The sequence below is a fragment of the Stigmatopora argus genome, chromosome 22, assembly GCF_051989625.1.
Source record: "Stigmatopora argus isolate UIUO_Sarg chromosome 22, RoL_Sarg_1.0, whole genome shotgun sequence".
In the NCBI taxonomy this organism is placed as follows: Eukaryota; Metazoa; Chordata; class Actinopteri; order Syngnathiformes; family Syngnathidae; genus Stigmatopora; species Stigmatopora argus.
The window spans coordinates 308340-333329 of NC_135408.1; the positions used below are offsets into that span (position 1 = coordinate 308340).

The 24990-nt window shown below is 41.6% G+C and overlaps 2 protein-coding genes across 5 annotated transcripts in view; both read right to left on the reverse strand.

Annotated features, from left to right (window-relative positions):
* Positions 1-16316, reverse strand: part of vps11 (VPS11 core subunit of CORVET and HOPS complexes) — a 59065-nt gene extending 42749 nt beyond the window's left edge. The window contains exons 1-9 of one of the 4 annotated variants that reach the window (XM_077592542.1): positions 16115-16316; positions 13429-13573; positions 13220-13355; positions 9646-9809; positions 9292-9527; positions 7416-7617; positions 7119-7270; positions 772-958; positions 477-620 (exon numbers count right to left, since the gene is read on the reverse strand). In XM_077592542.1, the coding sequence (XP_077448668.1) occupies positions 477-620; positions 772-958; positions 7119-7270; positions 7416-7617; positions 9292-9527; positions 9646-9809; positions 13220-13355; positions 13429-13573; positions 16115-16260 (1512 nt within the window). In that variant the 5' untranslated portion in view covers positions 16261-16316. Of the gene's footprint in view, positions 1-476; positions 621-771; positions 959-7118; positions 7271-7415; positions 7618-9291; positions 9528-9645; positions 9810-13219; positions 13356-13428; positions 13574-14599; positions 14696-15728; positions 16015-16105 lie in introns of those variants that run through there. The other 3 variants (XM_077592546.1, XM_077592544.1, XM_077592545.1) reach the window with 3 other exon arrangements.
* Positions 16317-19072: 2756 nt separating this feature from the next.
* LOC144068471 (uncharacterized) lies at positions 19073-21287 on the reverse strand (the record flags this gene model as incomplete). Its single annotated transcript, XM_077593041.1, is given in 1 exon segment — positions 19073-21287. A coding segment is annotated over 1 exon segment (966 nt), but the record flags the coding sequence as incomplete, so codon positions are not given.
* Positions 21288-24990: the final 3703 nt, after the last annotated feature.

Below are 24990 nucleotides of genomic sequence, written 5' to 3' on the forward strand. Positions count from 1 at the left end.
ATACATATATATACATATACACATACACATATATATATATATATATATATATATATATATATATATATATATACATATATATATATATATATATATTCAGCAACACGCTTATTTATTTATTTACTAACTTGCTTATTACCTATCTATGTCTAAAATGCCTTTCCTGTATCTGTATTCTCACCCTCTTGCTACTGTGACAATGAAATTTCCCGAATACTGGATGAATAAAGTTATCCAATCCAATTGGAATTGAGTTACAGGTATGTGAGGCACGAACAGAGAAGGTGCTATTAAACTACTATTAAAATGTTTGAAAGCCTCCTTTCATGGCCCAATGCTCAGGAAAGACATTTATCAAGGCCTTATGCCATTGCCTGCAAATACATTTCTACACAATAATACAATCCCCCTGTGGCTGCACCTCCCCTATTGGAAGCGCTTTCTGATGTCAGAGCATCACAGAATTTTTCTCTTACCTTGAGATCTTCCAGTTGAATCTTTAAATACCAATCATGGTGCATGTGTTTCTCTGCCAAGAAAACCGCATGCCTGTGGTACCCGGCCTGTCGAAGAACTTTAATGGCAATCTCAACATCAAAGTGAACCTCACTTTCACTGCTCTATTGAAAATACAGAACATGGGAAAACAGTTAGGATAAATGTAGAGTACAAGTTGTCTCATTTTTATTTGGTGGAACATTAAAATGTACATCAGATGGAGATCTTATTTATCATCACATCTTAATGAATTATTACATCTCTTCAAGTCACCTTAATAAATTCTTCCAGCTTTAAACTGTCTTTCAGCTTTGTATAACAGTTGAGCAGCAGTGTGGTATGGTCTGCATTGGCCAGTGATTGCCGATGCAATGCTTGTAGATAAGCTGTCAGGTTATGGATCCTCTGTGCATCCAGAAATTTTCTAATGACATATGATGGCTCAAGTTTCCCAATGGTGCTGGGGGAAACATGAAAATGTTTATAATATAAAAATATTTCAACGAAGAGAAATAATGAAAATTCAACATGATGATGGTGGCATGCCATTTGGGTCTTTATCATTTATATTAACACAAACAATAATAAAAAATAAACAAATGAACATGGGGAAAAATAAGAAGGAGTAAATACAAATAAGCAAGGAATTTAAGAAGAATATTTTAGTCCTTCCCTCATGCAGATCTCTAGAGCAGTGTTTTGGGGCTGCATGGTGGGCAACATAGATTTTCAAATCCCTCCAAAGATTTTCCATGGAGTTGAGATCTAGAGATTGACGAGCTACTCAGACATTGAAATGCTTCGTAAAGAGCAACTTGTTCATTAACTGAACCTTCAAAATGACAATGATGTATGGGATCATTTGCATTACGAAACACCCAGCCATGTTTCTACAATTAATCCACGCTGGTCACTGAAGGAAAAACAGCCCAAACCCTGAGGTTTCTTAGGCTACAACTCTGCATTCTCCTCCAAACATGAAAAAGTTCTATTTAGGTTTAATTTGACCCAAAGACAATCCAAATACTAACTAAAGGGCCTGGGCATGTACTGTTAGGCAGGGGGACACGTCCAGCCCTTGAGGATATTGGACACACTATACAGCACAGGTGTCAAACCGATTCCAAATGGGTGTAGGTTTTCCTACTAACCAGTTAATACAAGATATTTTCAAAAATCTGTTCAGTTACAATTGTAGTCAGTTGATTGCAGTCAGGTGCTGCTTGCCTCAGGAGAAACCTCATTAAACTGTCTGTGCTGTTTCAGTTGGGAGGAAAATCACCACCCACTTGGCTCTTTGTGGAATCAGTTTGACACCTATGCTCGACAGGATTTCAGTCCATGGCGATGTAGCGTGTTACTGAAGTATATATATTTTTACTGTTCTCCGAGTTCTCTGAAGGTATTCATTAGGGTCGCTTCTGGGGTTTTTGATCACCGCTCTTGCGACATTTTTGTCCCCTGTATTTGAGCACTTGCGTATAGCCCCAGATTAAGGGAGAGTACTTTATCTTCCATTTTCCAATATTTGTTCCAACGGTTGATTTCTCCACACCAAGCTGTTTACCAATTGTAGATCAATTCTTCCTTAATTGACATTATGTTCTGTGTTAAGGAATCAAAGTGTTTGCTGATTAATCAGCAAAACGCAGCCAAAGTGTGGGTCGGAAAGTGGTCTGATGATGTAATCGATGACATTGAAACCCTCTGAAGGCCCAGACCACATGACTGTTTCAAGAAGTGGTTTGCCAGTTTGGGGTGGGTGGCATGACATTTGAACTATAGAAGGCGTGCCAAAATATGATTACCGTATTTTCTCGCATATTAGCCCCCTCCGCGTTAAAGCCGAACCCTTAACATGGGCTTACAATTGTTGAATTTTACAATTTCACTCGTATAATACGCCCCCTGATTCACAATTTTCACCTGCATATTCATTGTTTTGATAGGGAGTACAAATGTGTTACTTTGAAGTGAAAATCTTAAGAAAAATCATCACAAGTGGAATTTCTGAGATACTGTATGAATTGAAAGGATCGTCTGCTGGATTGCACATTCTGAAAGGGTTTGCCTGCACGTAGACAAATTCAAAAAGGAACTCACGTGAGCAGTACAACCAGGAAGTGTGTCTGTAGCGGTCTAATTTTCACCAAGTGTCTGGGTGCAATAATAGCATGAAATACACAGCCAGGTATCAAGGCTGATATTTTAATGATCGACTGCAAGACCTTCGATTAGCCTTAACAACTATTGAGATGTGTTGACATGGTTAACACTACGAACACATGTATCAAGGCCACTCGGGTTTGGCCAATCAGAGCATGTTTAACTATGGTAAGATGGCGGCGCCCTGAGTGAGCAATGGCAGGCACAAGTGAGTTTTTTCACATTTAATACAATAGAAGTTTTTTTTTCTTTGAATTTCATTCTCTATTTTGAAATAAATGACTGTATCGGCCTCAATGCGTTATGGCGTTTCGTCTTTGTCACCTTGCAGTTTCGTGCATGTCAAGTCTAATTTGTGCTCATATAAGCTGTACCCTGGATTCGGTTATCTTTTTTTTAGCGACAAATACGGCGTATATGAGAGAAAATATGGTAAATATTCAGCTAAAATGCTAATTCAAAAGACCGAAGCCCGGAAGTAACAAAATAAAAGCTGGAGGAGAGCATTTTTTATATAATGAAACAATCAATTGAGCTCCCTAATACTAAAATAAATAAATATTGTTGTAAATGTGCAAACGAGTGACTCAAAAATATTCACACCATATTTGAAACACTGTGCAGTGCTAAATATGAGAACATGTTGTCTTTTTAACCGAGTGCAGCTTTACAAACAGCGTCCCATAATAAAAGACACATGTTCACAACCTAAGACAGTCATATTCCAATCTCCACTATGACGAAAACCCAAGAGCAAAGGACCAAAGAAATGAATTATACACCAGCCCTAGGCTGGGAAGACTAGTGGTGTAAAGATATGAAGCTCCTTTCATCCAAATGTGTGGGTACATACGATTACACTTCTGAATGATTCCTTCATTCTATGACACTATTTTTGGCACGAATATAAGACAGTGCTTTTTGCATTGAAATAAGACTGAAAAAGTGTCGGTCGTCTTATATTTGGTGTCTAGACATTATACCCATTCACAACACTATATGGCGCCAGATATCTTTAAAGCGAATGATGAACACTTTTATAGTTAATGCAGTTATTGCAATTCTGTTGATTTATTATTTAATTTACATTTCAAAAACCAGAGGCCATTTTTTTTAAAATTTGATTGCACTTAATTTATATATTGAAATTTTCAGATATTATGATGTGATAGACAGGTTTTGCATGATTTGAATGAGGCAAAACGACATGCTATTTCTCTTAAATATATTGTTGTAAATCATTTGTTTCAGATGTATACTTTGAATTTGGTGTATTTTTTTAAAACTTGAGTCTTGAAAAAAGGGGTTCGTCTTAAAATCAGGATCGTATTTTTTGGGGCAATATTGAATTTTACACTGATTACAAACAGAGTTCAAACAGATGAGTGAAAGCTAACGGAGATTTTTACAGAATAAGTCACAGGTTTGTGAAATATTTTATATTGTTGGTAGTTGATTTTTTTCTTAATTCCACTGTAATTAACAAATAATTTCCTTTTTTTTTTAAATAACATCCTTCGTGAATTTTTTTATTTTATCTTTCATGGTTGAGTTATACCCTTGATGAAAATTACAGCCCTCTCTCTTTTATGTAAGAGAAGTCGCACAATTGAAGGCTAACCAAATATTTCTTCGCCCACCTATAGAGCTGCCCACCTCCGTCGACCCCATTTCAGGAGTACTGTTGTCCCATTTTCCGGAGTATTTCCTGAGTGAATGCGAGTCACGCAAAATCAATATAAAATGTAAAAATAATAATAATAAGCGTAGGTCAATTTAAATACAACTTTTCTTATCATGTTTTTACATTAATTGAAATATTGTGTTTTTGCAAAAAATAAGTTTATCTTTGTGTTTGGGTCCTTCCAGGTGCGTTTTAGAGTTAGTAATTCCACCATGTGTCACGCTGAAGTCGCACTTGCGCAATGTGCAAATGTCGGTCCTTTTGGAGATGGCTTTAACATGGGATATTTCATTGAATACGAACCAATAAACTTCTGTGAGTGTCTGGGTTTCTTATTAGAAGTTTCATCCAAATTGCCATCCATTTGGCACTTAACCCGAGCAGGCATATTGATAAGACTTACCAGGGCTGTGTACGCCTACTTCCTTTAGAACAACCCAGAAATGACAGGATTTGTTTCAAAACACAAGACTCATGGTTTAATCAGCATTAATAATACTTCCCTTGTGAATAAAAATGAAAACGAAAATATTAAAGCGATAGAAGCTACCTACGCAATCGATTCTGAATCGATTGCCACGCTGAAGTCACACAAGACAAATCATTTGTCAGAACTTGTAACTCGGATGATTCACAATGCACCCGTGTTACCGAATTCTTCCAGTTTACAGTGCAGTTGAATCAAGATGGCGGAAGACGTAGCGATGGTGTGAATTTCGAGTGATTAAAATTGGAAATTTGGTACTTTTCCGAAATGGTTGCTTCAAAAAAAATTTCAGTGAACAATTTTGGGGATTTCCAGAGTTTAAAGAGGTTGTCCGGAGTCCCGGAGTTTGCGTTGCATTTCCGGAGAGACTCCTGAAATTCCGTAGTAGTTAGCAGCCCTGCACCTACAGTGGGGCAAATAAGTATTTAGTCAACCACCAATTGTGCAAGTTATCCTACTTGAAAACATGTTATTTGTAATTTGCCTGTAATTGTGAACATGGGTAAACCTCAAATATGAGAGACAGAATGTGAAAAAAAACAGAAAATCACATTGTTTGATTTTTAAAGTGGATAATAAGTATTTGGTCACCTACAAACAAGCAAGATTTCTGACTGTCAAAGCGGTCTAACTTCTAACAAGGTCTAACGAGGTCTCCACTCATTACCTGTATTAGTAGCATCTGTTTCAACTCATTATCAGTATAAAAGACACCTGTCCACCACCTCAGTCTCTCACACTCCAAACTTCACTATGGCCAAGACCAAAGCGCTGTCAAAAGGACACCAGAGACAAAAATGTAGACCTGCACCAGGCTGGGGAGACTGAATCTGCAATAGGTAAAACGCTTGGTGTAAAGAAATCAACTGTGGGAGCAATTCAAGACCACTGATAATCTCCCTCGATCTGGGACTCCATGAAAGATCTCACCCCGTGGCATCAAAATGATAACAAGAAGGGCGAGCAAAAATCCCAGAACCACACGGGGAAACCTCGTGAATAACCTACAGAGAGCTGGGACCACAGTAACAAAGGCTACTATCAGTAACACAATGCGCCGCCAGGGACTCAAATCCTGCACCGCCAGACATGTCCCCCTGCTGAAGCCAGTACACATCCAGGCCCGTCTGCGGTTCGCTAGAGAGCATTTGGATGATCCAGAAGAGGACTGGGAGAATGTGTTATGGTCAGATGAAACCAAAATAGAACTTTTTGGTAGAAACACAGGTTCTCGTGTTTGGAGGAGAAAGAATACTGAATTGCATCCGAAGAACACCATACCCAACGTGAAGCATGGGGGTGGAAACATCATGCTTTGGGGCTGTTTTTCAGCAAAGGCATCAGGACGACTGGTCTGTGTAAAGGAAAGAATGAATGGGGCCATATATCGAGAATTTTTTAGTGAAAATCTCCTTCATCAGCAAGGACATTGAAGATGAGACGTGGCTGGGTCTTTCAGCATGACAATGATCCCAAACACAGCCAGGGCAACAAAGGAGTGGCTTCGTAAGAAGCATTTCAATGTCCTGGAGTGGCCTAGCCAGTCTCCAGATCTCAACCCTATAGAAAATCTGTGGAGGGAGTTGAAAGTCCGTGTTGCCCAACGACAGCCCCAAAACATCACTGCTCTAGAGGAGATCTGCATGGAGGAATGGGCCAAAATACCAGCAACAGTGTGTGAAAAGCTTGTGAGGAGTTACAGAAAACGTTGGGCCTCCGTTATTATTATAACAAAGCGCACATAAAGTATTGAGATGAACTTTACTACCTTAGGTATTGACCAAATACTTATTTTTTACCATGATTTGCAAATAAATTCTTTAAATATCAAACAATGTGATGTTCTGTGTTTTTTTTCCACATTCTCTCATGGTTGAGTTTTACCCATGTTGACAACTACAGGCCTCTCTAATCTTTTCAAGTAGGAGAACTTGCACAATTGGTGGTTGACTAAATACGTATTTGCCCCACTGTATATGCTAACAGGCCTACAGGAGGAATGGAGGCTGACATTTAAAATAAACTGATTGCAAAATGTCCCTTTGTCCAAATGTACAATCCGGTGACAATTAATAAAAAGAGTGAAGAGTAAAAGATAAATGAGCATTATAGGATGTGCCAAACCATCATCAGAACTATAGCAGGAGGATTTTTTTTTAAATTCACAATATTGGAGCATAACTCGACAAATGTGGTATTTTTACCTACCATATTTCTTATGAATAATTTCAGAATAAAGCTCTTTTTTGCCCAAGTCATCCAAGTCAGACATGATCTAATTACCGAATATATTGCTGAATGGCACCATCATGGTCTCCCTTAAGGTAAAGGTGATCGCCATACTGCCTGAAGATCTCTGATAATCCGTCACTATCTAGATGTTGGCTTTTAGCCAAGTTTATAGCCATCACAAACAAATTCTTCTTAAACAGCATCTTTAACAGAAGACAAGAGTTAAAAAATCAGCAGTGAGGCAAATCGTACATGATGATTCTGACACACTTAAAATAAGCACTACATTGTTATTATTAGGAGAAGGTCCTCTAGGTATTGTGACAAGTTTGGGTATCCATGACTTACTTCAAGCTTGGTCTGTGTGTCCTTCTCTTGGATAATATACATGTTTCCGTCTCTAGTGAGAACAAAGAAAGAGCCCCATTCTGCTACCACATCAATGACATCTTGAAATAAAGCGCTGTAGGCAATGAACTTATTATCCAAGTCATAGATGGTCAGTAGCTGCTTATCTGATGGACAGCTTTCCCTGTTGCCAAACCTTGTCCTGTGTAATCATTGACAAACTTACATGAGTTATTTTTTCATGGAAGTAATCAAGATGGTGTATAATAAAACTATATTGCAATATAAATGATTAAATATAAAATAAAATAAAACGGAACAAAATCTTGTTTTATGCGCAGCCATTTTAATTTATAGAGAACAATATTTTAAACCAGGGGTGGGGAAACCGGTCCTCCTTCTTTAACCAATGAGATTTCTGCAGACAACCAGAAGAACCTGACTCCAGTCCGCTGATTGCACTTGTAGGACACCAGATTGGTGAAAAGGTGTCTTTATGGGTTGGAATGAAAACACACACCCATCTTATCTTTGTACAATAGTTTGCCCACTCCTGTTTTAAATACAGTGGGGGAAATAAGTATTTAGTAAACCACCAATTGTGCAAGTTATCCTACTTGAAAAGATTAGAGAGGACGGTAATTGTCAACATGGGTAAACCTCAACTATGAGACAGAATGTGGAAAAAAAACAGAAAATCACATTGTTTGATTTTTAAAGAATTTATTTGCAAATCATGGTAAAAAAATAAGTATTTGGTCAGTACCTAAGGTAGGAAAGTTCATCTCAATACTTTATGTAACCTTTGTTGGCAATAACGGAGGCCAAACATGTTCTGTAACTCTTCACAAGATTTTCACACACTTGCTAGTATTTTGGCCTTCCTCCATGCAGAGCTCTAGAGCAGTGATGTTTTGCGGCTGTCGTTGGGCAACACGGACTTTCAACTCCCTCCACAGATTTCCTATGGGGTTGAGATCTGGAGACTGGCTAGGCCACTCCAGGACCTTGAAATGCTTCTTACGAAGCAACTCTTTTGTTGCCCTAGCTGTGTGTTTGGGATCATTGTCATGCTGAAAGACCCAGCCACGTCTCATCTTCAATGTCCTTGCTGATATTTCCACGTGGTGAATTCTTGCATGGAGCCCCAGATCGAGGGTGATTATAAGTGGTCTTGTATGTCTTCCATTTTCTAATAATTGCTCCCACAGTTGGTTTCTCTACACCAAGCATTTTACCTATTACAGATTCAGTCTTCCCAGCCTGGTGCATGTCTACAATTTTGTCTCTGGTGTCTTACGACAGCTCTTTGGTCTTGGCCATAGTGGAGTTTGGAGTGTGAGAGACTGAGGTGGTGGACAGGTGTCTTTTAGACCGATGAGTTGAAACAGATGCTATTAATACAGGTAACGAGTGGAGACCTCGTTAGAAGTTAGACCTCTTTGACAGCCAGAAATCTTGCTTATTTGTAGGTGACCAAATACTTATTTTCGACTAATTTGGAAATAAATTCTTTAAAAATGAAACAATGTGATTTTCTGTTTTTTTCCACATTCTGTCTCTCATGGTTGAGGTTTACCCATGTTGACAATTACAGGCCTTTCTTATCTTTTCAAGTTGGAGAACTTGCACAATTGGTGGTTGACTAAATACTTATTTGCCCTACTGTAGTTCTGACAAAATGTCACAATAAAAAAGGTCACTAAAAATTAATTAAAAAGAAAAACTTTTTAAGATTGTATATTAACATTTAAAGAGCATATGAGAACAAAACAACCCTTTTCATGTGTTTTTTTAACAAATCACAGCAAATCTTCATTTACAGGATTTTTCTTTAATTGTTATGTGACTGTGTAATGATGGTTAATGTTCTCACTTTGGATTTTGAATAATTAAGAAAAGATAGCCTCGATGCCAGCGAGCCAAAATCTTGGTTCCATCAAAAGCAAAGCAGGGACCTCGTTCATCAGGCTGGTACAGATACACGCATTCATCACCAGCCACAACAAATTGAGAATCCTGTGAAGGATCTGTGAGAGATGAGCAGTGAAGTGCACAGCCATGTGTATCCAGCTCTACCTTTGGATACTCTTTCAGAGAAAGAGAATAACACTAAATAATGGAGAGAAGAGAATTAGTATAGAAATCAATTGCACATTAATATTGATGTAAAACGCAGTTTAAATTGATAATAGCAACAACACATTATTTTTATAGCTGCCAAACTTACATAAACTTTCTCGAGAGTAGCAACATACAAATGTGTGACTTTAGCAACTTGACGGAATGCGAGGCCAGTGACTGGGATGGTTCCCTCATGCAGAGTAAGAGTTTTACTGTGACGATCTCGAGTTATGTCACCTTTCGTCAAAACCACACTGCCATCTGTGAAACCTATAAGGAGAAACCATGCACTTTAGCCTGCATCAATCTAACACTGGGCGATATGACAAAAATTATAATTTAAAAAAAAATCATCAGTCGATAATTATCACGCTAACTATCACAGCTATTGTCTTTCAAATTTGAAACTTCAAACTTCTGTGAATAAGTAAATAAATTACTATCCTCGTCATTCAATTATGAAAGCAAATACAGTGGTGTGAAAAAGTATTTGCCCCCTCCCTGATTTCTGTGTTTTTTGCATATTTAACACACACAAGCCAGCCCGGTGGATTGAGTGGTTAGCGCATCGGCCTTACAGCTATGGGTTCCTGGGTTCAAATCCAGGTCGGTTCACCTGTGTGGAATTTGCATGTCCTCCCCGAGCCTGCGTGGGTTTTCTCCGGGTACTCCGGTTTGATCCCACATTCCAAAACCATGCATGGTAGGCTGATTGGACACTCTAAATTCCCCCTAGGTAAGAGTGTGAGAGTGAATGGTTGTCCGTCTCCTCGTGCCCTGCGATCGGCTGGCCACCAATTCAGGGTGTCCCTCGCCTATGGCCCGAAGTCAGCTGGGATAGGCTCCAGCACCCCCCACGACCAATGCTCCCTCTAAGCTGCGCGCATGCGCAATTGCGCACTACTCTTGTCTTCTCCGCGCACAGCAAATCATAGGGAGCGCACAAAATAAAATCCATTTTTTCCCCCATGCTGGTGCCGTTCACGCGGCAGCCAGTGGCAGTAGCTCTGTTCACTCTTGTTTTTCGTGTTTTACAGCCCTTCTATCTTTTTTTTAATTACATTTTAATATTTCTTAATACATTCCTTTTTACTTTACTGTGCAAATAGAAGAACAAGCGGTGAAATCGGGTGAGAACTGTCTAAATCTGCCGTGTGTGGTTGTGTGCGCGTGCGTTCGTGTCTAGTATATGTGATCGTTTGTCTTCAACCTACACAATAGACTATAAATGGAAATTAGCCCTTGGCTACAATCTTACATATATATGTTCATTAACATGAATATAAGGATGTTCATTAATATGTGCTATCCCTTATTAATTAAATCAAAGCCAAATCATGGAAAAATATTGCATATAAATGGAAACTTGACTATCTCAAGTGACACTTTCAGCAGAAAAGTCATTTGAACGAAAATAAGAAGTGAGAAGGACAGATGTGTAAAATAAGGTAAAATTTAAGTCGGATTTGTGCATATTCTAATGGCATTTATGAAGATGTTTTATTTATACATATTTTTTCATTCATTTTCTGAACCGCTTTATCCACTTTATCACTCGCTGGGGGTGCTGGAGCTTATCCCTGCTGACTTTGGGCCAGGGGCAGGGGACACCCTGTATCGGTGGCCAGCCAATCGCAGGGCACAAGGAGACGGACAGCCATGCACATTCAGACCCATACCTAGGGGCAATTTTAGAGTGTACAATCAGCCTACTATGCATCTTTTTGGGATGTGGGAGGAAAACGGAGTACTCAGAGAAAACCCACGCAGGCCCAGGGAGAATATGCAAATTCAACACAGGTGGACCGACCTGGATTTGAACCCAGGACCCCAGAGCTGTGAGGCCGATGCGCGAACCACTCATCTGCCGGGCCGCCCATTCATAGATATTAATCATTGCATGTTATTATTACTAAATAATTTGTGTACTAGACATGCACCTGCCTATGGCAGGTGTGATACTGTTGTGTGCCCATAGCGAGCAATGATGATGTTGCTCACACTGGTACTCAGTGTGCTCAGGGCGGTTGTCTTTCTGCCCAGACAAACAAAAAATTAGAGAGAACATTGCCCACGACCCTAGTGAGGATGAAGCGGTTCATAAAACAAATGAATGATTGAATATCACACGAAGGTTTCAGATCATCAAACCAATTTTGGTATGACACAGAGACAACCCAAGGAAATGGTGGAACGCCCATTCGACGACCTGTCCGTCTGTCAAACGTCCGTCGGCGAAACGTCTTTAGGCGAATCATCCGAGTACCGGAACTCTGCCATAGATGCCAGCTTTGACCAGTGTTTTCTTATAATGGTCATGAACATTGACCTTAACTGAGGCCAGTGAGGCCTGCAGTTCTTTCGATGTTGTTACAAGTTCTTTTGTGACCTCCTGGATGAGTCGTTGCACTCTTGGGAGTAATTTTAGCAGGCCGACCACTCCGGGGAAAGTTTGCCACTGTTCCCAGTTCTCTCCATTTGCGGTTAATGGCTTGGACAGTGGTTCATTGGAGCCCCAAAGCCTAGGAAATGGCTTTGTAACCTTTTCCACTCTGATTGATGTCCATCACTTTTTTTTTCGCATTTCTGCATGATGCTGATCTTATAGCCTACTTCACTTTGTCTGAGACATTCTATTTGTGTTTTCTTGATTCAACATGTGGTGATAATCAGGTGTGGGTGCGGCCTGTGAAATTCAACACAGCTTTCCTACAATTGTGATTAGTCACAGTTATTTTGTGATTTGACAAAGGCGGGCAATTACTTTTTCACGGAGGGGCAGCCTAGGCAAATAAAATCATTTTAAAACTGCATTTTCTCTTTCCTTGGGTTGTCTCTGTGTCGCAAAAATATGATTTGATGGTCTGAAACCTGTGTGTGGAGTAAATATGCAAAAACACAGAAATCAGGAAGGGGGCAAATATTTTTTCAAGGCACTGTATGTTACCTTACTTTAAAAAAAAGAATATAAAATATGATTTCAAAAATTGTTGTGCAATAAGGATAAGACAACTTTTGCCAAATGAGAAGAGTGGGTTAAAATGGGTTAGGGAAATTGTCAATAAGGCTGCAGTTTGTGCAAAAAGAAATCCATTCCGTGTCTTTGTTTAGAAGAGCCGTACCCGGAGGCCGAGTGGTTAGCAGTTCGGCCTCACATTTCTGGGGTCAAGGGTTCAATCCCAGGTTGGTCCTTAATGTGTGTAGTTTGCGGGGTTAGGGTTAGGATTGGGAGTTTATGTTTAGTGCTGCGGAGGTTCAGTCAATCCAGTTTCATCTCAGTTTTCCTCAGGTGTGTTCATAAGTACAGATAAAGAAAACGACAGGGAGACTTGGATCTTTTAGTGGGTAGGCTCGGTGTAGTCCTGCATCTCATAATTGCTGATTTTGTCTGTGTTATAGCCCTTTTGATTTCCTGCTCTGTGTGTGCTGGTCTATTGCTAACCCTGATGCTAAATGATTAGCTGTTCCTCACCATCTTTGTCTACTGAACGTTCACGTCAAATCAGCGCACCCATTCTTTGTGGTGTTCGAGTGGTGGAACTGCAGTTTATATTTATCGCTATTCATCAAAAGTTTTTATTATTATTGTTGACAAAATTATTAGTATGGTTATCGTTTTATTGCCCAGGTCTACACTGAGTCATACAGTGAAAACAAAAACCTTATTTTTAGCTGCATACCAATGGCCATAAAGTTGAGGTTCTCATGTACACTGAGGCAAGAAACCTCTGTTGGTTTGTTGCCTGGGATTGCAGGGAAAATTCTTGTGCAAAGCGGACTTCCACTGTCTCTTTTGTCCAAGTTCCAGACCTTCACCTGAGAAGCAAATTGATTTAGAGGTTGTCCATTATAATTAGCATAAAATAAATTATTTGGTTACAGTACTTACTAGAGGGTTTATTCCATGTTCGTCTTGTCCCACTGTTACAAGAATGCTGTGTTGTTTCAGTTGGAAAATATGCGTAACACGTAATTTATAAGCCTGGAAGGTTGTTAGCTGCAAAAGTCGCATCAAAAGCCAGATGTTGCCACTCATATGTAATATAACTAAGGAAAATATACACAAGTTCATTCAATTATGTTGGTAATGTCATGCCAATTGACAGACACAATACAAAGAGAAGACACAGAGAGAGGTATCAATATTTACAAAAAACAAAAACAAAAAGAACATTGAAACTATGCAGGAAAAGGCAGAATTTGGGGATTGCCAAATTGCCGAGTGATAGCCCAATTGTGTCGTAATTTTAAATAAAACTACTGCAAATACAAAGTTTTGCATTCAATTTGTGACACACGCACGTTCAGTAATACCTTGAGTAACGAGTTTAATGCTTTCCGGGTCCAAGCTGCTATGTCAATTTTTCCCATAGAAATGAACTACAGTGGTACCTCAAGATACAAGCTTAATTCGTTCTGGGACTGAGCTTGTATGTCGATTTACTCGTAACTCAAATGAACGTTTCCCAAAGGAATGAACTAAAAACAAATTAATTCGTTCTAACCATCTGAAAAAAACACCAAAAACATGATATTGGATTGGAAAAAAAAAAATGTTCTAATTCGCCACCTATTAACAAAGTAACAAATAACTAGTGGTTTAATAGTACTGAAATGTGTTTAATAGTACTAAAATTAGACGGATTTCACAGATGGGAGAAAGACTGGGACAGAGAGGGGGGGAGACTTTTGCACGGCAACGCGCTCGTAACATAACATAAACAAATTTAAATAAACTTGGATTTCGATGCAGACACACTCAAAAATAAGTTTAATCTAACCTTACACTAAATGACAGAGGGAGAGAGAGACGGAGAGAGAGACCGAGAGAGAGAGACGGATAGAGAGACCGAGAGAGACAGAGAGAGAGAGACGGATAGAGAGAGACCGAGAGAGAGAGAGACCGAGAGAGAGAGAGAACAGGACGGACACACTTGTAAAATAACATGAACTTTAAATTTAAGATTACTATACACACACAAATATGTTTTAATCTTATGTTACACTATATTTAAACCTTCTTGTGCAATAAACCAGTCAAAGATGTTAATGTATTTCACCGTGGCTTTAGAGGTAGAATTTCCTGCTTCCTGCTTAGGCAAACTATTCCACAAAGGGCCACAGTGGGTGCAGGTTTTCATTCCAACCCATAAACAGGACAGCTTTTCACCAATCTGGTGTCCTACAAGTGCAATCAGTGGATTGCAGTCAGGTGCTTCTTGTTGTCTACAGAAATCTCATTGGTTAAAGTGGATCGGTTGGAACAAAAACCTGCACCCACAGCAGCCCTCGAGTACCGGTTTGCCGATCTCTGTTTATAGCATCCTTCTGCTTAAGGATTGGATTGGATTGGATAACTTTATTCATCCCGTATTCGGGAAATTTCATTGTGACAGTAGCAAGAAGGCGTGGTTATACGTTAGACAGTACATGGTACTTATTGTCGAAGTACTCCTCACGTATTGGCAAGCCAGCTCAGTCACGCGTACACCTCATGTTTTTCGAAAATCTCGTGATTAATATCGATTCTCATCGTACACTTTTTTTCTCACTACCCTTCATTGCACCGGCTTGCTTAGGACCCATTGTTTTCCCCTAATTCTGGAGTGATTAACGCAAAAAAAAAGTAATTTGTACGCCCTGTGCACGTAGATATCTTTACACAAGCGAGATGAGTCGAGAAAGACAGTGTGCAGTTATCATAAGCAGCGTCCCGCGTACTCGACCACCTGGGGGTCTCGTATGCTCGTATCTCAAATTTGTTTCGTATCTCAAGGCAACTATTTGGACCGCCCACTCCCCCGTAATTTGCTCCGAATTTTCTTCGTATCTCAAATTCCGCGTATGTTGAGGCACTCGTGTGTCAAGGAATTACTGTAATAACTTTAGATCATGTTTAAACCATCTCCGGTCCTCGAAAGCCACTATCTGGTCTGTTCTCCATATCGCCCTCCTCTAACATACCTGAATCAAATGATCAACTCATCAGCAAGCTGTCCAGAAACTTGATACCGATCCCGATTATTTATTTCTGCTGTGTTGGTGGAGGGAGATATGTAAAACAGACCGGATTGCGGCTCTCGAGGACCGGAGTTGGCCACCGCTCCTTTAGATGCAGCACTGCAGATATACATCGCGTTGACATTGCTAGGCAGCCCGGCGAATGAGTGGTTAGTACATCTGCCTCACAAATCCAGGTCGTCCTCCGGTGTGGAGTTTGCATGTTCTCCACGGGCCTGCGTGGGTTTTCTCCGGGTACTCTGGTTTTTCCCCCCACATTCCAAAGTATGAGTGCGAGCGTGAATGGTTGTCCTCCTAGTGCCCTGCGATCGGCTGGCCACCGATTCAGGGTGTCCCCCGCGACCCTTGTGAGGATAAGCGGTTCAGAAAATGAATGGATTGACGTTATTGAACTATATAGGTAAGGTAAATGAGATAATTGGATCCCGTCAACTTTCTTTGATATAACGTTACTAAAGCACAGTGTGATGTGGTCGGCAACACTTGTTTTTTTATACTGTTTTACGATTAAACTGCCCAACGTAACATTAGCGGCTAGGGCTAACCATTGAAGGATATCTCCCAGAACAATGTAGCCTCTTCCGGAGTCGCAAGCCGATATTCCATTTGGAAGATTAAATGTTTTTCCGTGATCTGAAGGATCCTTTACAGTCTCTTTATCAAAAAATAAAAATTTTCTCCATTGCAGGAATGCTGCCATCGTTTAACATTAACGACACAGAGTTTCAGTGTATCACGTGACAGCTCATACACGGACAGGAAACCGGAAGCAATAATTTTAGGTCGTAGATATCACATTTTTAAAAAGTGAGATGCAGAAACTCGGATATGGCCCCGTAGGCCATCAGGGGCCATCTTAAAGCCAGAAACTTTTTTGTCCTCTTTAATTGAAAATAAAAATTATATCTGAACAACTCAATATCAATTAAGAATCTAAAACAAGAAAATTGTCGGGGGAGCAGTTTATTGAAACATTTTTAAGAGGGTATATGAACTCGGCTTGAGTGGTTAGGACGTCGGCCTCACAGCTTTGGGGTCCTGGGTTCAAATCCAGGTCGGTCCAACTGTGTGGAGTTTGCATGTCCTCCCCGGGCCGACGTGGATTTTCTCGGTGAACTCCGGTTTCCTCCCACATTCCAAAAACATGCATGGTAGGCTGATTGGACACTCTAAATTGCCCTTAGGTATGAGTGTGAGTGTGAATGGTTGTTCGTATCCTTGTGCCCTGCCACATGGGATAGGTTCCTGCACCTACCGCGACCCAAATGAGGATGAAGCAGTTCAGAAAATGAATGAATATAAACTCCCAAGCGGAAAAGCCCGGTGTTGCCGGGCCTTCTACTTGTTGGCTCAAATGGCGGCAGCTTTCCTTGTTCGACGTCTGAGCTGGGTCTTCCTGGGAGCCATTTCCGATGGATGTAAAGGTGGAGGGGGATTAGTGTTTGTTTTTTAAAAATTATATTTTATCGATTTTATTTGCTGTTAAGAGGCCGCTGATCTTGCAAACTAACCCCTAACCCCGATACTTATCGGAAGAATTTCGATAGAAAACCAAGCTCAGAACACTCACTGATGTTTAAAGTACAACCGTGTAAATTTGTATGAAAATCGGTCCACCTGTTCCAGAGAACAGAGGGTAAAGACACGCACACAGACACAGACACACAAACACGCATTCATTAGGGTCGCGGGGGGTGCTGGAGCCTATCCCAGCTGACTTCGGGCCAAAGGCAGGTCGTGGATGAGGGGAAAACAGGCTTTGATGTGTTTCAGTGCCAGTTTTTCAAAGGACTTAGTGATGATTGGTGTGAGAGCTACTGGGCAGTAGTCGCCCAGATCGTTAGAAGGTGACTTCTTGGGTACTGTGATGATGGTGGCCGATTTCAGACAGGCTCGGACGGAGGCTTGTTCCAGTGAAAGGTTGGAAATGTCCGTGAAGAGTGGTGCTAGTTGTTCAGCACAGGCCTTAAGTACTTTGCCTGGTATTCCATCCAATTACAGGTCCAGCGCCTGATGGCTCAAGCAGTGTCAGCTGACGCTTATCAGTCAGCAAGGAATATTTAAAGCCAACCAGAGCATGACCACGTCGCTGGATTGTCTTAATCAGTTTATTGTCAAGTACCTTGTCGCGCTGCCTCCTTTTTTTAACTCGCCTGATCACCGACCTCTTGCTTTTTCCCCCAGGACCTTGACCACGCTCACGACCACGGATCACGATCTCGACCACACATCTTGTACCTCTGTTTTGGACCTCTCTACGGACCCCTCGGCTACCGACCTCCCCGCTACGTCAAATGATAACCTTCCCCCTGCAACATTCTCAATAAATAGAAAGCTCCACGTCCAGCTTGTGTGCATTTGCCTGCTTCGGGGTCTTCCTCCCACGATTGTAACAGCATGATCCAGCCAAGCATAGAGACCGCAGGCTCTGACCAAACTCCCACCAACCAACCACCACCACTAATGGACCAGCACCATCAGGCGACTCATTTCTTCTTGACAGGGGTATCAAAGATTTCTCAGACACTACACTCACTTCAAGCACAGCTCACGCCTTTGTCTCATACACAGAGGACACAACCTACCATCTTTTCACATTTAGGGAGCACTTAAAAGTAAAATAAAATTCCTCTAAAATGGTCGATGCGCCCAATCGGTCGGTGGGCCTTGTTTCTGCACTAAATTCGAGTTTTTGTATGACCCTGACCACTTGAGTGACTGGTTTTATTTCTTGCCAAAACGCCACTTATTGCGATGAACCCAGCGAAGGTTCACCCTAAAAATAGCCTCCACGCGTATTCCAAGTGTTACGGTAAATCCATTCGAAAACATCCCAGGCAAGTGGCAAGGTATTTGACTTCCGTGCGCTCGTAGCGCTTTTAACCCTAAAAAACACTCAATACCCAAAGAAGCAGACGTGAATGACAACAGAATGCTGGTGTGAACGCTTGGAAAATGGACTGAAGCCATGGATCGAACACAATTTAACAACGAGGAGGGACAGCTTTGAAAACGGCTTGGGAGTGATGAATTTCGGATGGCCGCCAACATAGAGGTTCCGTACAAAGACCGGCATGCAGCATCGCACGAGTTACGTTACAATTTGGAATGGATTGTTGATGCCTGGGCGAAAGTTCTGGCGAGCACTGTAGTTTGAGCTTTCGTCAAAGCTGGAATCACTACTACGAAACCCAACGACGAACACGCTGACCCTCACAATGTTATGGAACCCAGTATTGTTGGCCAACTCTTTAGGTCGGATACAGAAGATGAGGACTTTGACAGATTTGTAGATGTTTGAATACTTTGACTTATATATCATCACTCCGGAGATTTTAAGATTAGTGGTAGAAAACCTTGAAAAAGGGGGAAAGAAAGAAGCATGTGACATCATTCAAGTTAAAGGAAAGCACAAAGAATGCAACTTATGGTTGTGAGAAACAAACTAAGCATCAATCAGCTGGAATCCAAGTGGTACTTATATTTGATCCTACCAGTTGCGTATTATTGAGCTTGAAGCATTGGGGTTCCTTGGTTGCCTCTCTTCTTTCAAGCCCGGCCTACTGAGTTTATATACTGGTTTATGACCTATGACCTCAGGCAGGAAGTGAGGTGAGTTTGATTTGATTGGGTTTTTCTGCCCCCTGTTGGTCTGGAGGGGGGCAGACGTATCTTCTGCATAGTTGACTTGACACCTCCCACTTGGCATCTCGGTTCTTGAACCCAGAGAGGTCACACAGTTACTGGTTGCTCATCGTCCGTTTCTTTGTTGGTTCGTTGGTTCATATTTGTTCTTCCACAGGTATCAGGACAATGATGTGTCGTACATCTCTATGCAGAATTGTGGAAGGGATTTTGTAAGTTTTTTTTTCCAGTACTCTTCCATTTTGTAGCAGCTCTCCATACCCAGGCTATGCCCCTGATCAACTTGGTTTGGCTGCTTCATTTCTTTCTATCGATCAGTTCTTTCACAGCAGATCCAGCTGGAGGTCTTCGGGCATGGGGCTCATCTCCGCTTGCAGCGTCTCGTGGTATACTCCGATCTCTCCTATTCGTGGCATGGGTCGAATTACTTGTTCCGGCAGATGGTGCATCACTCGTACTTCTCTTCGTCTGTGATCTTGTCTGTACTGCTGCGAAGGATTTTCTTTGCAGTTTATGAACACCTTCCTTGGTATAGGTAGAGACTTCTTTGGCCACTCTTCTATGGGCAGCCTTAAGAATTTAGGTCCATCTTGCCGCGCGGAGCCCTCTCTGAGGTCCTCCAGGGCAGCTCCTCTTGTTAGTATGTCCGCTACATTGATGTCTCCCTCGATCCACCACCAGTCGTCAGCGGACGTGGTCTTCTGAATTTCTCCAACTCTGCTGGTTCCAGCTTCTTGGAAAGCTTTCCCGACCAGAATGTCACCCTTCTGTTTGGTGGGGGTGACAAGGCCTGTCGGATCATAGAGGCCAGCTACCTGGTTTAGTAATTGTCTCCTAGTCAGTGGTTTGGAATAGGGCTAACCCCAACCCTCTCACCTCTTCTTCCAGGAGGTTTTGACCCACTCATTTTCTTTCTTCTCTTTGAGAAGTTAATTGAGGTCATTGGGTACAGTTTGTCACTTTCAACAAGGTAGCCGAGTCCAAGAGCTTTGTCATCTTCTCCTCCTCTTTGATTTGGCAGAATGAGTACATTTCTGGATGATACTCCTGATGTGAGTATCTCCCTCCCACTTTGACCTGACTGGAGACAGGGTTTGTGGAAGAAGTCGCCTGCTTTCAGGATCTGTTCGACTCTTCTGGTGCATTCATCCAGTTTCTCCAAGTCGTTTTGAGGTGTAAGCACATCGTCAACATAAGAATCTTTCTCCAGGATTCTACACTCCTTTTTTTAGGTGAGTAAACATGCTCGGCTCTTGGCTCTTGCTCTTGAGGCTTTGGCTCTTGCTCTTGAGGCTTTGGCTCTTGCTCTTGAGGCTTTGGCTCTTGCTCTTGAGGCTTTGGCCCTTGCTCTTGAGGCTTTGGCCCTTGCTCTTGAGGCTTTCGCTCTTGCTCTTGAGGCCTTTGCTCTTGCTCTTGAGGCCTTGGCTCTTGCTCTTGAGGCCTTGGCTCTTGCTCGCGAGGCCTTGGCTCTTGCTCTCGAGGCCTTGGCTCTTGCTCTCGAGGTCTTGGCTCTTGCTCTCGAGGCCTTGGCTCTTGCTCTCGAGGCCTTGGCTCTTGCTCTCGAGGCCTTGGCTCTTGCTCTCGAGGCCTTGGCTCATGCTCTCGAGGCCTTGGCTCATGCTCTCGAGGCCCTGGCCCTTGCTCTCGAGGCGCTTGCCCTTGCTCTCGAGGCCCTTGCTCTTGCTCTCGAGGCCTTTGCTCTTGCTCTCAAGGCCTTTGCTCTTGCTCTCAAGGCCTTTGCTCTTGCTCTCGAGGCCTTTGATCTTGCTCTCGAGGCCTTTGCTCTTGCTCTCGAGGCCTTTGCTCTTGCTCTTGAGGCTTTTGCTCTTGCTCTTGAGGCTTTTGCTCTTGCTCTTGAGGCTTTTGCTCTTGAGGCTTTTGCTCTTGAGGCTTTTGCTCTTGAGGCTTTTGCTCTTGAGGCTTTTGCTCTTGAGGCTTTTGCTCTTGAGGCTTTTGCTCTTGCTCTTGAGGCTTTTGCTCTTGAGGCTCTTGCTCTTGAGGCTCTTGCTCTTGAGGCTCTTGCTCTTGAGGCTCTTGCTCTTGAGGCTCTTGCTCTTGAGGCTCTTGCTCTTGAGGCTTGGCTCCGGTTGAGGCTTGGCTCCGCTTGAGGCTTGCTCCGCTTGAGGCTTGCTTTAGCAGTGATTTGATTGCTTTAGCAGCTCAATTGTTCTACCAGTGGCTTCTTCCGCCATGCTTGCAGTTGTTTCTTTCAATGACTGTGTTGGCTTTGACTCAAGGCCTTTAATCCTTTGTCTTTGATGCCACTAGTTTTTAACTGTCAAGTTCTTCTCTACTTTCTTCAAATTTTGCCCCAAACTTGGAAAGGCGCCCCGATGTTTTCACAGCAGGAACAACTAGAATCCTTCCAGTTTACAATTTAATTGAAGTTTTCCAGTGAGAGGAGAGAATTAGCTGTTTCTGAACAGATTAGTGGTAGAAAACCTTGAGAAAGGGGGAAAGAAAGAAGCATGAGATCATTCAAGTTAAAGGAAAGCACAAAGAATGCAACTTATGGTTGAGAAACAAACTAAGCCTCAATCAGCTGGAATCCAAGTGTACTTATATTTTATCCTACCAGTTGGGTATTATCAGGCTTGAAGGGTTGGGGTTCCTTGGTTGCCTCTCTTCTTTCAAGGCTGGCCTACTGAGTTTATATACTGGCTTATGACGTATGACCTCAGGCAGGAAGTGAGTTTGGTTTGATTGGGTTTTTCGGCCCCCTGTTGGTCTGGAGGGGGACAGACATATCTTCTGCATAGTTGACTTGACAGTAAGCATGAAAAAAGATTATTGCAAGTGCATAGAAAAGAAAGTGTGGGAAAAGCAGCTGAAGGTGTGCAGAGAGTTGACTTGAGGTGCATAGAGTGGAGTTAAAATATTTTGTGTGCAGTGTTGCTAGAGAAAATGGCTCTTATCTTAAGTAAACATCCTCTCCTTGGTGGGGGTGAGATGAGTCAATAGGAATTCAATAGGAATTCAGCCAGTAAATTTAGCTATCCTTGGGTGAGTTAGCAATACAGTGGTACCTCGAGATACGAGCTTAATCCGTTCCGGAACTGAGCTCGTATGACGAGATTCTCGTAACTCGAGCGGACGTTTTCCATTGAAATGAATGGAAAACAAATTAATTCGTTCCAGCCCTCTGAAAAAACACCAAAAACAGGATATTGGATTGGAAAAAATGTTTTATTTCTTCTAATTCGCCATCTATTAACAAAGTAACACATAACTAGTGGTTTAATAGTAATAAAATGTGTTTACTCTTACTAAAATTGGGCAGATTTCGCCGACGGGAGACAGAGACGTTTGGGGGCGTGGGGGGGGGGGGGGGGGGGGGTTCCACGACAACGCACTCGTAAACGGAACAAACAAATTTAAATTAACTTGGATTAATATATACAGACACTCAAACATACGTTTAATGTAACTTTACACAAAACTGAATTCTAATTTTGTTGTAATCTTTTGTTACCTTCGTTTTCCCGGTTGGCGGTTTGCCATGCCTCCACCCTCACATTCGCTATCGATGGACTGTTTTCTGTTGTATTGCCTTCAAAATATTCCCAAAATGATGCACACAAATGTCCTCACAATAGGATAACGCAAGACCACTTGCCAACGAGAAATAGTCTTTAAAGAACGATCGCGGGAGCTTCTTTCCTTAGAAAGAGTAACAGTAAATACAATAGTTGAGCTTACCCATGTATTGATTGTGGGTAATGAAGTTTTATTCTGAGAAAGGTTGCCATTGCCTATGGGTGTTGTGTGCACGAGTGTACTTCAATACCCAGAAACCCCTCTTTTTGGATTTGCGTTGCGCGTTTCCTGGTCTTAGGAGAAACTCATCTGAATTAATCGTTCCGTGCTCGCAAATATTGTTAAACACGAAAGATATGCAAAAAAGACCTGGCTTGGTCGCATCACGAAATTTTGATCGCATGATGAGCGAATAATTCGATCGAAATTTCCACCGTAAGACGAGAATTTTGTATGACGAGGTACCACTGTATAGGGGTGATTTGCGAATTAGACCTTAAGTATTAAGAATTATTTGGTTGTTAATGATATCAAACATGAAAATGACAATGCAAAAAATGGCATTCATCCAAATTATTAGGTAAATTGTAACTGGCTGGTTTAGATAAGATAATTAATTTAGGATATGCATGATTTCCCTAGGACGGAATAGGCATGGGATGTTTTCAGTGCACGCTAAACATTCCTTGTTTTGTCCTGACCAGGTGAAATATGCTTTGGCGTGGGTCATATTAATGACTATTAGAATTTACAGATTGCATAAGCATCGAACAATTAATGTCAACCAAATGACATTGACCTGTTTCCTTTGGGAATTATTTCTGAAATCGCCAATAAGCCCCTTTTCAGGGATGGCGGCAAAGGATTTGGAAATTTGAAATTGATTTCTGAAATCGCCAATAAGCCCTTTTTCAGGGATGCCGGCGACATATTATGGAAAAAATATTTCGCCAAATGAAATTTTTGATGAAAATTCAGCAGCAGTACTCCAAATGTGAAACTTGACGTGGAGGAACAAATAAGCTGCTCTGCGAAATTGGGAATTCTGGGGCACTGGAAAAAAAAGAAAAAAAGGAAAAATATTTAAGGAAACATTGAATTTGGGTTAGCAGGAGACTGTGCTTCTCAAGAGGAAACGGACCAACGGTGGTGCCAGGAGCCAGGGTGCTCTAGCTACAGTATAAAGAAGCATGACCCAAAGTGGGACTGTCCATAACAAGTGTTGCTGACCAACCAGCAGACATGAAAATAGCCGAGAAGGGGATGAGGATTCACCTTTTGCACAAAGAAATTCAATTGAGACTAAACCTTCTTACAAAGGGTTAAAATAAACGAGGAATGAAAACGTCCAACGGATCCCCAGTCAAACACACAGAGCTTCTCACAGAACTCCTCAAAGCGGTACAGCTACCAATGAAGCTGGCTATCTGCAAATGTAAAGCACACACGACTGGACTTGACCCTGTCTCATTGCGGAACAAGCAAGCAGACAAAGCAGCCAAAGAAGCCGCACACTCTGCAAACATCCAGACGGCAATCTCCACGGTGTAAAGACAACATCTCGGAATCATTGCGCCGACCATCCCCAAAGTGCTGGACTCATTGAAAGAACCAATGGAACAGTAAAGCTCAGACTCAGAAAAACCATGGAAGACACAGGAAAACCATGGCCAGAATGCCTGAGCCTGGTAGAAACATACAAAACTAGCTCTCTTCAATTAAGAGCCCTTTGAACTTCACAAAACAAAAAATAAAATAATAATAATAGTATTATTCCCAATTCCAAAGCTTTTACCAAATCAATCTTTGCCAAACAGATTTTCTATCACCTCGAAAGACATTTCTGATTAAATCCCAAAAATAAATGCGAAGATAATCGCGGAACCTTGCATCCCTTGCAGACTATGTTTTGTTCTTATTCTGAAATGTTTAAACGGAAGCGCGCCCTTAGCCGCTGACTGTGACCTTCACGCTCGCTGCAGAAGCAGCATTCTTATCTTTTGTTTACAAATTCCAAAACGCTCTCTTTTCCTTTTTGTCCTCCTGTGCACACAATTATAACGCTTTTTAGAGAAGACTAAATTAATTACACTCCCGATATCCAACTATATCACAATATTTTGCCAAGACCCCATAATCACAATATGCTGCAAGGACAACTATATCATAGCAAAACCCATTTCTGCCCTCAAGTTTGCTTCAGCGCCCTCAAGGCCAATAATTGTAATATTCTCCACGGAAGGGGTCC